We start from the raw sequence: 13655 nt of genomic DNA, 5'->3' as shown, positions 1-13655 counted from the left end.
AGCTACTTAGATAAGCAAGTGCAAAGAGACTGTCGCTGAAACTGTTGCAACAGCCTGTCCAACAGAACTCAGGTATGATGAATTATCTTCAAATAAGGACAATAGTCTGACTTCACCATTTAATTTTGCAGGTGAATCTGAAAGCAGTAGTGATGATGAAGAGCCAACCCTCGAAGAGGTGAAAGATGTATATGAAAAAATGTACCGGAAGTGGCTTGAAGTGTCTGAGGTAAATAAGCGCCTTGAAAAGGATAAGCATGTTCTCATAGAGGAAAATAAAGTGTTGAAGGTAAGAATTTCTACTCTTGAACAAAATGTTATTTCTTCTAGTATAGATATAGATAGCTTGAAGGCTAAATTTGCTCAAACCCAAGATCTTATTTCTAAGTTTAATACTGGTAGAGTAACTTTGAATGAAATTTTGAACAAAAATCAGCCGAACTACGGTCGTATAGGTATAGGGGGTAACCAGCTATCTACTGGTGCATCGAAACAGAAAGAAAATCCTAAAAGAAAAATCAATTTTGTTAAGCAATCCACTGTTTCACAGACTGTTGCGAAAGTTGCACCAACATAGCCATTTCAAATAAAAATTTTTGTCCCTACCTGTCATTTTTGTCATGTTCCTGGTCATATACGACCCAGGTGTTTTAAGTACTTGAAAATGGTTAAAAGAATAATGGCCCGCTCACCACTTTCCGCTAAAATTGATCACACTTTTGTGTCGTCTCAAAAACCCAAGATAAAGGTTGATTTAGTGAATGAAACTCAACAAAAAATCTGGGTAAAGAAGTCTGATCTTAATTCTTTATCTGCCATTACTTCTTTAGAATCATGTGATGATAGTACTAACTGTTCCAACAGCTCTGGTGACAAAGCTAGTTTGGGGAATAAAAACTTTGTTAATCTGAATTGTGATAATTTGTGTGCGAAAAATAAGTTTATGAATCCAATTCAGCATTCGAAAACTAAGCTTACTGATATTTGTCATCGTTTCATAAGGGACTTGGTTGAAAAGGGGGTTGTCTAAATTGATTATGCTGCAACGGAGAATGAATTAACTGATGCTTTTGCAAAAACCCTTGATGCACAGAGATTTGATTCCTTGCGAAAATCGCTTGGAATTTATGTTGTTTAATCTGATGCAGTTGCATGAACTGTTGCAACAGTCTGTGTGTCCAGACTTGCAACAGTTAGTGGTAGGACACTTCATATGTTTTTGCATCTTATATAGGACCTGCATTAAGCATACTGCATATGATTGAGACAAATGTGAATTTGATACTTCGTGTACTTCTAAACTTTGTGGGGTAGAACTTCACCAATTCCCAAAATGATTACTTAAAAGGCTCCAACTTATTTATTTCTCTGAATAGTCTTGTCATGGTTGGATGTTTTTATAGGGAAAAGCTGCCTCTTTTAATGAGTGAAAGTTACTCTTGAATAACTGTTACTAATATATATATCTACAACCATTTGGTCAATGAATAGTTCGAAGCCTTTTTTAGTCGAGTCAGTAAATCACGTGGTCGAAAGCTCGCTAAAAGGCTCAATTAGAAAGCCCAGGGGACTACACATTGCATGGCCAATATAAATTATACATATGGTCAGTGAATAGTTCGAAGCCTAGTTGAGTCGAGCCAGTAAACCACTTGACCGAACACTTACTACAAAGCTCAATTAGAAAGCCCAGGGGACTACACATTGCACGACCACCATAATCTCGTTCCTTTTAATTGCTCTGTTTTTCATGGGAAAAAGCTACCATTAGACGTGTGTGTACGCTACCTAATAAGAGCATCTTTGTGTTTGACTTGAGATTATTAAGTTTATTGGTTGCATTGGCAGTCGGATTTTTGGGGATTGCGCTTGTCGTAAATGTGAAGATAAATACCATATGTTTTGTTTGTCCATGCAGTATCCTATTCGCATATGTCTCTTCACTCATGTTTATTTCTCATGTTTACTTCTTGTCTTGCATTAGGCATTATTTAAAAAAAAAAAAAAAAAAAGAGAGAGAGAGAGAGAGAGAGGGAGAGACGGGATTTTTGTTTATGTGCCGGTTAAATTTGATCTTTTGTTGCAACCGGATCTATTGGGCCTACTACTCACATTTCTACGTTTCGTATGAAGTTTGGCAAAGTCTGTAGTCTTTGTTATTTAATGTTGGATTTGATATCATTATCCTTTGATTTTCGCATTGCAATTATCCTGTGGTATTGAGTTGTGGGTTTGTGACTTTGTGTGCATGTTATGTATGGTGATTCTTCTCACTTACTTTCAAGATTCTCTCTTCGTTTGATCTTTTTGTTAAGTGTTTGAACAGCTTGCTCGAATCATCAAGATCATTAGTCCATGTTGCGTTATCTATGCATGGTGATTGCCCAGAAAGGGGGAGAAAAGAACAGTAACGATGGCATGAACACAGGGGGAGTTCCGACAACTGTTGCGACAGTGCATCAGACAGTTGCTGGAACAGTACATGAATGCAGGGGGAGTTCAGACAACTGTTGAGATAATGCATCATTCAGTTGTTGGAATATTACAGAAATACAAGACAAATAAGGAGGAATTCATTGTAAAGGGAAGTTGATTCTGCTACTGCATATATTTTATTGTTCTTTGCTTAATTGAACAATTGTACACTATCTGATGAACTGTTTGATAAACTGTTGCAACAGTTTATATGTGCAGATGTTATACTGAATTTGCTAACCCTTGTTCATGCAGGTATCATATATTTAGGGGGAGTTAATATTCTAACCAATCAATGCCAAAGGGGGAGAGTGTTAGAATCTCGTGGGATTCTAAGTCCACAACACAGAGTAGAATTCTATGGAGATGTGTATTAATATGAGGAACATATTTTCCTTAGTTATCTCATTAGATAATTTGAGAATAAATAAATTATCTCTCCATATTAATCACCTGAACGTGTATCTCCAAAATAGAAGGAATTTCACCTTTTTAATATTGTGTTTATTGTCATTAATTGGTTTAGATCTTCACAAGAATGAAGTCATTTACAAGAGGAGCTGCCTAAGGATCATTTACAAGGGGAGAAACACATGCATGGGGAGCTGACTCCGTTGTGAACCACCTGCCGAAGCCACTAGTGTGGGAACAGTTGCTCTAACTGTGGCACTTACTGCTACAGCAGTTCATGCCACTCTTGTTGCTGAAAGAGATAATGATGATGAGCTGTTCCTTTAAATGCTGAGGATGATACTTAGTTTTATTGCTTCCGTCTATCATCTGATTGTTTTATTTTCAGGTTTTTTACTCAGGGGGGGAAACTGATTATAATCAATAATCGACAAAGGGATTCTAATTATACGAGAATTAATGAAACTTGTGCCACAAGTTTGCATATACCGTGAGCTAAAGAAGGGAAGAGTCCTTGTAGCTTTTAATTCTTTTAATTTGTCATTAATTGATTTATAATAGGAATTATTCTTCTAAAGAGTTTCCTTGTATTGAAAATATTATTTCCTACGTAATTAAGAGTTTCCTAACCCTAATGGACTCTATTTCCTTGTAGGATTCTTATCATCTATAGAAGTATAAATACAGCAACACGGCGCCTCAGATCTTACGTCTTCTTGGAGAGAAAAATTTACACAGGATATTTTTCTTTACTCTCGTTATTTTATTGGCGTCCTGTTTATCGAGTGAAGTTAAACATAAAATATTTTTTTTCCTCTCGTTTTTATTGCTTCATCGTGATACGTTCTTTTCATAGAAAATATACCGGCTTCAAGGCTTTGTGGTGAAGACACCAAGATTCAAGGAGTATCACAAGTTTGCTTCTTCTATATAAAAAGAAGATCGGTTCTTTGGGAGAGGGGCTTAAACAGATCTCATGAGGAGATCGATCCGCCGACTGAGGGATTCAGCGTTGAAGGGAGTTCAACCGTGCGGAGCAAGGGACGTGCTGCAAATTGAAGATTTGTAATTCAACGTAGTTTACAAGAACGGCGTCAACAAAGATGGAGTCTTTGTATTTTGATTAAGTCCTACTATTGTATTCGTAAAACTAAAAATTAGTAAATTTTATTTGCAGATCTCCGTGGATGTAGGGTACAATTGTATCCGAACCACATTAAAATTTGTGTCTCGTTTATTTCTGTTTTTACGAACTGCTTCACGAACTGTTGCAACTTCACGCAACAGTAACGAAAAACTGAATCTGACACAAATAATTTATATCTGCACGAAATAAATTCTAACACTTGTAAAACTTTATTTTAAAATAAATCATTTTATTTTAAGTTAAGCATTAGATACCTAAAGTAGTTTCAATTTTTAAATTAGCTCTCATATAATTTTTATCACGGATATTCCACAAATATGAAAATAGAATAATACAAACTCAAACGAATTATTATTTACTAATACTATTAATAATATTTATATTATGTTATATTAAAAGTATGATAATCTTTTCATATATTATGATTTATTTTGAAAGTTGAAGTTTATTTTCTTAAATTATTAAATAAAATGTATTTTAAATAAAACTCATAATAGAGTTTTTCAGTGACATATCATAGACATGTAAGTGAACATTATCAACTTACTTAAGAATTATTTAGAAAGAACAAAATAAAATTAAAAATAAATAATAATAACCAATATATAATAAATATGTCTAAAATAATATGAAATAGTTGTGAATGACTAAGATTGATTTTAAAATATCGAGGTAAAATAAATTCTTAAATCTCAGTCTAAAATAAGATGAAATAGTTGTGAATGACTAAGATTGATTTTAAAATATCGAGGTAAAATAAATTCTTAAATTTCATGTACTTATCGTTATTTATGGATTTTATTAGTATAAGTGATAATATGATTTAACCATAGTCAATTATGTAAAAAAACATAAAAAGAAAACAAGTTAATAAATAATAATGTATATTAATTACTTTTTAGTATTATAATTTTAATGTTACGGATCTATTAGTATACTACAAAATATACTAATTTTTTTTTTGTTACTGTAACTATTTTTATACAGTAAATTTCAACAATGTCTTTTCTTTAGAGTGACATTTCAAGAGTTTTCCAATGAACATTATATTATAAATATTTCGGAAATTTCAGAAATTGCATTAATTTATAATCTCTTGATCCAAATTCGGATATAATGGGATTTTTCACAATGTTTTCACTTTTTTTTCGGAATTTTATAACGAAATGCATGAACATCCAGAAAAAATTCAACAAATTGCAATAAATAAAACCTAGAAAAAACAATATGCAACACAGAGTTCCTGATATAAGAAAAATGCTACAGATTCCTTCATTACCGAATAAATATAAGCTAAATATTTAAAATAGACATATTACTACCAAAATTTTTAGTGACTGTTTTTTATAATATCATTATATTGGTTTTGTCACTTGCATAACATTTTATGAAATTATCATCGATCTTATCATATTCTTTTCAGAAAAAAATATTACAAAGACATACTAAATCAAATGTAGTTTCATTTTACGGGTTTTAAAAGTTTCATATAATTTCTTTATTTCTAAATATGTTTATTTAATTTACATATTTCGATAAAAGAAAAGTTATAAATTTATATCAAATAAAAAAATAATAAATAAAAATATTCTAGAGGTTTGAGATGTAAATCATGAAACTAAATCACGCCATTAAAAATATTTTATGGATTATTAGAAAAATATCATTTTCCGATGATCCATAAATCCTAGTCGAATTTGATTTATCCAATAAATGGAATACAAAGTTCCCAAACATTACTTTTGTCTATGTGTTAAATAAAAAAAAACCAAAAAAAAAAAAAAACCAAAAAACAAAAAAAAAACAAAAAAAAAAAAACAAAGAGAGACCGAGAGAGAGCAGTAAAGTGCAAATATATTAATTGGATGTATTGATTGGAATATAAATAATATTTTTACGTACATAACAATATGTAATATACATACATATATAATAACTTACTAATAAGGGTAGAATATGTATCACAAAAAAGTTAAGAAACATAAAACATTCATGCTTTTAAAGGTAGGGAGATATTTAAAAATATTGTACACTAAATCTAAAAATCGATTGATTTCCGATTGATCTCCGACGCGCCGATTTATCTGATGGCGGTCCCTAACCACCTCGGATCCCATAATCGCTTTTTAGAACCTTGGATACAACAATCGTGCGATGTCGTACAAAAAAACCGAAAATAAATTCGGGACCTCAAATTTAAGCTTTGGGCCTAACACATCTCTCCACTTTGCAAAGAAGGGCCGGTATCTCATTAAGGGGAAAACTGCTAAGAGTCACATTGGGCTTTATTTATGAACAATAAACGCCATTTGCAATAAGGAAATGCCTTTGCTTTATTTCTTTTTGTTTTACATATAAATAAATAAATAGAAAAAAAACTACCATCCAATTTTTTTCATTTTTTTTCTATTTCATTTTTTCATTTTTTATGGTCTCCTCTGCAATAGAACTTCGATAAATTAATAATATTGATTAAATAATATTTTTTACTCGGTGATAACAAGCTAAATTATTAATTCAATTACTTAATTTTCCACTAAATTAATAAGATTGTACTGGTCTCAACTGTACTAATTTATAAAGGTTTAACTGTACTTGACAAATTTAACCGACATCGAAAATTAATTTGTGGTTGTTTAAAGTTTTTAGATTATATCAGTGAGAATATTTGTTCGATCTATTTGTGTGTATGTAGGTTTTTAAGAATGGATGAAATAATAAATAGTTGCTATATATTTTCATTTTCAGAGTTGAATATTATGAAAGAGATTTCCAAGTACTTATCCAAATGAAGTTTGTCATTTTCATTTACTTCAAAAGTGTGGGACATGCACTCATGGCTCTCACATGTTTATATTTTACAAATTAAAAATAAAAAGAAATTTATTACAAGTCCCTCTTCACAAAACTTTTTTGTTATGAGGACAATTTCTTGAACATTTTTTTGCCATTATCATATTGTACTATATCAAAGATTTAACATGCCCAATTTTTCTAAAGAATGGCTGTATTGTGTTTTGTTACCAAAATTTCGATAATGAAACAATAAATTTGGTATTGTGACCCTACCAAACTCACCCTAATTATAATATAATAATTAGTTGTAAGTGGTCCTAAACCAAATTAATAAATAATATATGAATTCACGTAATTTGTTACTAACTCCTAACTTTATTTTATAGTAAGGGTTGTTTAAGGTTGTTGCTCACTAATTAAGAAAATAATGAAAAAGTCTTGATTTTGGGGTAAAAGATTTTGTTTGACCAATCCATTTGTGTCTCTTAATTTTCTCTTTATCACATCCTTAGTGTTGGGTAAATTTGGACAAGAGAAAACTGTCCTATTTTGAAATTCTAAAGTAACACTTTATATGAGAAAAAAATGAATGATAGAGTAATACTTAATATGATACCGGTACGGTAGAGTAAATAAGAAAAAATATGTATTGGTTCTCAATCAACCCTGTTTTAATTTTCTTCAAATTCTTTAGGGCTCAAAAAGAAAATATCGATTAATGTATAATAAAATACATATGTAATGCATAATAAAACAAGTGTTTCTTGACAACTATGTCTCAGTTCGCTCGTTTACGATATATGTGTTTCAGTCTCACATGTTTCTTTTTTGCATCTTGGTTTTCTTCACAAAGAAATATGATATGAAGTAAATTTAACCCCAATTAAAAATGGCTCTTTTCTAGCACGCTCACTTGTTTCTCGGCCATCGAAATATGAAATCCCAGGGTTTAAGTCTCGGCTAGATACTTTGACGTTCAAGTTAGTTGAGGAGGACAAGTCAACAGAGAGTAAAAGATAGAGATAACAAAATAGAGAGAGACGTGTGTTTAGTGAAGGAGCGTGTACGTATTATGCGTAAAATAAAACATACATTTTGGTGGAGAATTAAGTCGTATTTATAAGGGATACCTAGAGTGTTTCAAAATATATATGAGTATTGACATTTGACCTAGATGGATTTCCATGTAGGATTTTATTGTTAGGTTTAATTCGTTTTTCCATAATTCACCAGATAATTTGTCGAGTAAAGAGAATTCTTTGAGACCAAATATTTGTATCTTTGCCCAATTGATTGCCAAAAATATCCCCAATCATCTACACCCCCTTAGTCTCTAGTGAATCGAACGAAGTGGTTCACTGGAGAATAAAAGGAGAAGGGCGAAATCCATAAGAAAAATCCAATAATCGAGCACAATAAAGAAGTCTAATAATAGAAGTCCGACAAACGAGCTCCATAAGGAAAGACCATAAACGAGCTCCACAAAAGAAGTCCAATAATAGAAATTCAGTATAAGTGAGAAGAAATCCGATAATTGTAAACCATAGGAAAATCAAATAAGCAAAGTCCACAATAGAGTCCTAATAGGCAAATGCCATAATAGAAGTCCTATAATGAGCGAAGATGAGAAGAGAAGTCCAACATTGTTTGAGGGGTCGGGTCGAGTTAAGAGCTCAAATGATCACCTTTGGGGATTTTTGACCCTGCAGATAGTAATGGGGGGGTATGGGGCGTTGTTTAATAGCTCGGCCAATCACCCTCCCAGATTCTCGACCCATAGATCATATATTTTGGGGCGTCGTTCCCCAGGACTTTCAAGCGTTGCGACTTTATGAAAATATGTGGCATGTTATCGAGTGAAAATGTGACGACATGATACCAGTGGAAAATGTGACCGCTTTATAGTGGTTGAAAAACATGACGGTATAATACCAGTTGTTTGATCATTGAATATTTCGAACCAAACATTGAAAATTTCGAACCGTTAACATGAGCTTAAGAATTGCGACTTGCCGCTTATGTAAACTTCCCGCACATCCCATGGTAATGCGGACGATCGTCATCATTTAACTGGCTTTCTCCGGTTTTTTGACTGTCAGTGAACATACGAGCCATAAATGCTGCTGACAGGGCATTTAATATTTATTATTTACTATTATTATTACTATTATTAGTTTATTAATTTATTTCTTATAATTATATCTTGTCGGAAAAAATAGGGGGAAATCGAAATATCCAACTAGAGATATTATTAATCATGGCCGTCGAATGTTCAAAGAAGAGTCAAACAATGATTGGTCGAGATTCGTTCACTCTCTCATCACCTGAACTCAAGTCCAAACTGAAAATCCACTGCCACCCAATCTCATCCATCCACGTCACTTTTACTTAACAGGTGTTTCAAAATAAAAGAACAGAGATTTTTTGTGCACCCGGAAAAAAATTAAAAAAGAAAAAAGAAAAAACCCCCAAGGTAGCACCGTAATTTCCGTGCAACTCCGAATCTAGTATAAATTTCACCGGGCCCCACAAAAAGAAAAACTTGTGGCTCAGAAAATTCGGCCCCCGCTGACGTGGCACCCCACATCTTTATACCCCCAAACCCCACCCCACCCCCTGTGTGTTTTTGTATCAGATTTTAGGTTTTAAGAGATCAAATATTCATGTTTTAATATTGCCATTGCCCAACGAACCCTCCTTTTTCCTTATCTTTTTTAATTTTATTTAATTTTATTTTATTTTTCTCCATTTTCACGATTTTACTGCTTGAACTGGTAGTCGCCGGAGGAGATGAAGGAGCCGGAGATAAAGTTGTTTGGGAGGATGATTGTGTTGCCGGAGAACAGCGGATTTGTCGCCGGCGTCGATTCCTCCGACGAAAGTAACAGCGGGAGCGGCGGAGTAGGCGGCGGCGCCGTCGTCGACTCTGATGGCGGCGGAGGAGAGGCGGGAGAGGTCGGAAGATCTGATGCTGAGGTAATTACTATTTTTTTCACACACACACACACTGGAATTTTGCAAATGTATCTGGATTAATTATTGTTTTTATTTAATTTTGGGAATTGATAAATTAGGTTAATTTCTTCGTTCGATTTTTTATTCCCCTTTTTTGCCTTTGTAGATCAATCAAAAAAATCCTTTGAATTAATTTATTTATTTTCCTTGAATTAATTGGTTTGTGTTCTTAGATTATGAGTAAAACAGGGATTAATTAATTTAAAAAAAAAAAAGACAAGCTATTTAGAAAATTCCTATGGTTGTTCTGTAAAGGGTAAATTCCCAATTAGAGATGTGTTCTTGTACTTGATTAAAACCAAAGTCATTTTCACTGCCTTTGTTTCTTTTATCATATATTATTGGCACTTGGATCAAAAGCTGTAGGAATATAATCTTCTCCTTTTTTTATTTTTCCTTTTTTGTGGTAACAACTTTCTATTGGTGGAATGATAGTTTGTCTAAAAATTGCAATTATCTTCAAAACTTTAGGACCAACTCCCTGAAACTAAGGAGCCACGCAACTGTCATAACGAGTCCGATGAGAATCCCGAAACTCCATCAATCAACGAAGACGATCCAAAGGCTGAAAACGAGCAACCCGATCCAACGGACGGCCAACAAAAGACCCTAAAAAAGCCGGACAAAATCCTCCCCTGCCCCCGTTGCAGCAGCATGGAGACCAAATTTTGTTACTACAACAACTACAACGTCAGTCAACCCCGCCACTTCTGCAAGAGCTGTCAGCGGTACTGGACAGCTGGCGGCACCATGAGGAACGTTCCGGTGGGGGCCGGCCGGAGAAAGAACAAGAACTCCGCCCCCCATTGCCACCTCATAACAATTTCCGATAACGCCCTGAAACCTAACCCCGCCATCCTCTCGTTCGGCCCCGACCCGCCCGCGTTCGAACCGGGTTTGGATACTTCGGAGAAACAGGTCGCGTGCGGATCCAATAACGCGCCGGATGTACCTGTAAATAACATGAACGGGTTTCCGTACCCCGTTCATTGCATTCCGGGTGTTCCTTGGCCTTACCCCGTTCCGTTACCGACCCTTTGCCCGCCCGGTTACCCTATCCCGTTTTACCCGCCCGCACCTTACTGGGGTTGGAATATGCCGTGGGTATCTGGGGATCAAACGGGACCCACTTCGCCGTTAGGGAAGCACTCGAGAAACGGTGAATTGATTAATCCGAAGGTTTCCGAGAAGGGTTCGGAAAGTAATTCGATTGTGATTCCGAAAACATTGAGGATCGACGATCCGGAGGAAGCTGCAAAGAGTTCGATATGGGAAACTTTGGGGATTAAATATAATTCCGTTAATAGGGAAGGTCTTTTCAAGGCCTTGCAACCGAAGAGTGGTGGCGAAAAGGAAATTAGGGTTTCGGCTTCGGCGGCGATGCAGGCTAACCCTGCGGCTTTGTCTCGTTCGATAACATTCCAAGAGGGTGCGTAGATTCAAGAAACGTGGCCCGCTACTTCGAATGGTGTTTTGTTTCTTCCTATTCTGAAATCATCGATATACATTACGTCTCAAAAACATGAATCAATGACACCGTAAAATGTATAGGTGGTGCGTATTTGTGATTTTGGAATAGAAGATGAAAACACGGGTTTTGGAATTGTGACTGTATTTAACATGTTATCGGCTTCTCGGACGAGCTAGTTTTCCAGCTTTTTTTTCTTGTAACAATAAGAAGATGCCTTTCTTTCTTTTTTACCTTTTGATGAATTTGTGGTGCTTTTTCCACCCATGTATATATAAGTTTGTAGAGAAGTACTTTTGTTTTAACAGAGGATAAAGAGCAAGAATGGATGAATAGGTGTTTAGAATTTTGTTAACTGTCTTAATTAGTTGTGTAAGGAACTTTTGTTAGGCAAAAGTGGCTCTCTCCCTTTTGCATTATCTTTATACATAAAGACTTCTCTTTTTGCAACTTGCAGGTGTCTTTAATAGACTTTTCTTCATTAGACTTTTTGCTTAGTGAAATTTATGTTACATACGCCCGGTAAATATTTACTATTCATCCAATCGTACCAGCATGGATATTCAAAATATATATTTCAGTTGTCTTCAAATTAATTGGTGTTAGAAAAGACGTAAGTCCAATAGTGCATTCAGTACATATAAGACGTAAGCTCAATAGTGCATTCAGTACATATAAGCGCCCACGACATTTGATTGTGGACTGTCCATAACCGAGTCTCCCCACATGCACAATTGCTGCCAAACTCAGACGAGTATATATATATATATATATATATATATATATATATATATATATATATATATATATATATAATATTAAAAAAAATGAATTGTGATGATATATAAGATTTTTTTCCCTCGTTGATTTGCAAAAGGTCAAGTAGCTACCCTATTCAAAACCAAACAACAACAGAAAAAAGGGGGCAGATGTACATGTACTATTTTGCCCTCTATCCAATCTAAATAATCATGTTTTTTTTCTATTTATATAATGAACACATTAGATAGCTATCAAAATAAAATATTAAAAACGGAAAAAAATTCAATTTTGACATATGTTATAATACTTCAAAACAGCACTAGTTGTAGAAACACATGATTTGGAGGGCTTAATAAATCTTACATGTTATTTCAATTAGGTAATGATTATTCAGACAATTTCACATGAAAAAAAATTAAAATGAATTTTCATTTATCTTGAAACTCATAAGACAGACTGTATATAGACAACAGTGATACATTATCCAGCTGGCACCTTAATTGGATCATTTCCCCTCAAAGGCAAGTGATGTTAATAAATTATTATTTGAAAATAAAAAAATTAATAGCACTTACATCCCCTATGGTTTGAACTTTGTGAAACATGACCCCTTGTATTTTTAATATAACACATGACCCCTTGTATTTTAATATAATCACATAAACCCTTGTACATTCAAAAAATTCATCTTCCTAATGTACATGGTTATTTACCAAGTGGAATACCAGAGGGGGTTATGTGCTTATATTAAAAGTACTGTGAGTCATGTGCATAAAACTCAAACCACGGGGGCTTATGTGCTATTTACCCAACTATAAAAGTGCCAATTATTGACTTTTAAAAGAAGGATGAAAATATATGTGGAAGTAGTGGCTCAGCAACTGAGATATTTTTTCTTGGTTGAGCAAATGTAAGCCACATATTTATATTGAATAAGATTAGTTGTTTTGGGGTCCCAAAATTCCATATGCATAAAGTGTGCCCAATAAATGCTTTTGGCTTTCTTTTATCTTTTGTTTATTTCCGTTTTTGCCCTTCCACTTTTTGGAGATTATTTCCTTCTTCGCACGTGCCAAGTTTCACTATTTGAATGGGTAAAATAACTAAGATTGTTCAAAGCATAATAGATGAGCAAAATGACGTGTCATTTTATCCAATTTTTTGTCAACATTTTATTCGTCACATATAATTAATTTAATGTAATTTATATTTCTCGTACGGTTTTGTAAGCTGGATGTACTCAATGAACAGTTTACACATACTTTAAAATATTTGTGAAATTTGTAGAAATATTAGATCTTATTTAAAATGTTGTTGCGAAATTTGGAAAAAAATTTAACATCATTCAGCTTTTAAGATGTAAGTCATGATGACTTTAATAAAATAAATTTATATTTTTTTTCAAATATAAGTTGGGGTCTCTTTATCATTTTGTTTAAACAAGTATATAAGTTCTTACCAAATTATTTCTTATATTTAATCTATATAAACTCCTTTTTTTAATGACTAAACACTTATTAGAATTTATAAACTTCCCAGGCGCTCGTTCGGTATCGATGTAATTTCATAGAGTTATTCGGT

The 13655-nt window shown here is 33.6% G+C and overlaps 1 protein-coding gene across 1 annotated transcript; it reads left to right on the top strand.

Annotated features, from left to right (window-relative positions):
- The first annotated feature begins 9447 nt into the window (after positions 1 to 9447).
- Positions 9448 to 11661, top strand: LOC105972507 (cyclic dof factor 1). Its single transcript, XM_012997467.2, has 2 exons — positions 9448 to 9805; positions 10316 to 11661. Exons 1-2 carry the CDS (start codon positions 9620 to 9622, stop codon positions 11279 to 11281), a joined length of 1152 nt encoding a protein of 383 aa, XP_012852921.2. The 5' UTR covers positions 9448 to 9619; the 3' UTR covers positions 11282 to 11661.
- Positions 11662 to 13655: the final 1994 nt, after the last annotated feature.

Source organism: Erythranthe guttata, chromosome 4 (assembly GCF_056151865.1).
Source record: "Erythranthe guttata isolate IM_541 chromosome 4, IM_541, whole genome shotgun sequence".
Taxonomy (NCBI): Eukaryota; Viridiplantae; Streptophyta; class Magnoliopsida; order Lamiales; family Phrymaceae; genus Erythranthe; species Erythranthe guttata.
This window is presented reverse-complemented; position numbering and strand designations above follow the sequence as displayed.

Excerpts from the sequence above, each read along its gene's own strand:
- LOC105972507 (XM_012997467.2), top strand. The coding sequence starts at position 9,620 with ATGAAGGAGCCGGAGATAAAGTTGTTTGGGAGGATGATTGTGTTGCCG. Across the intron at positions 9,806-10,315 it reads TCGGAAGATCTGATGCTGAG|GACCAACTCCCTGAAACTAA; the intron begins GTAATTACTATT and ends TCAAAACTTTAG.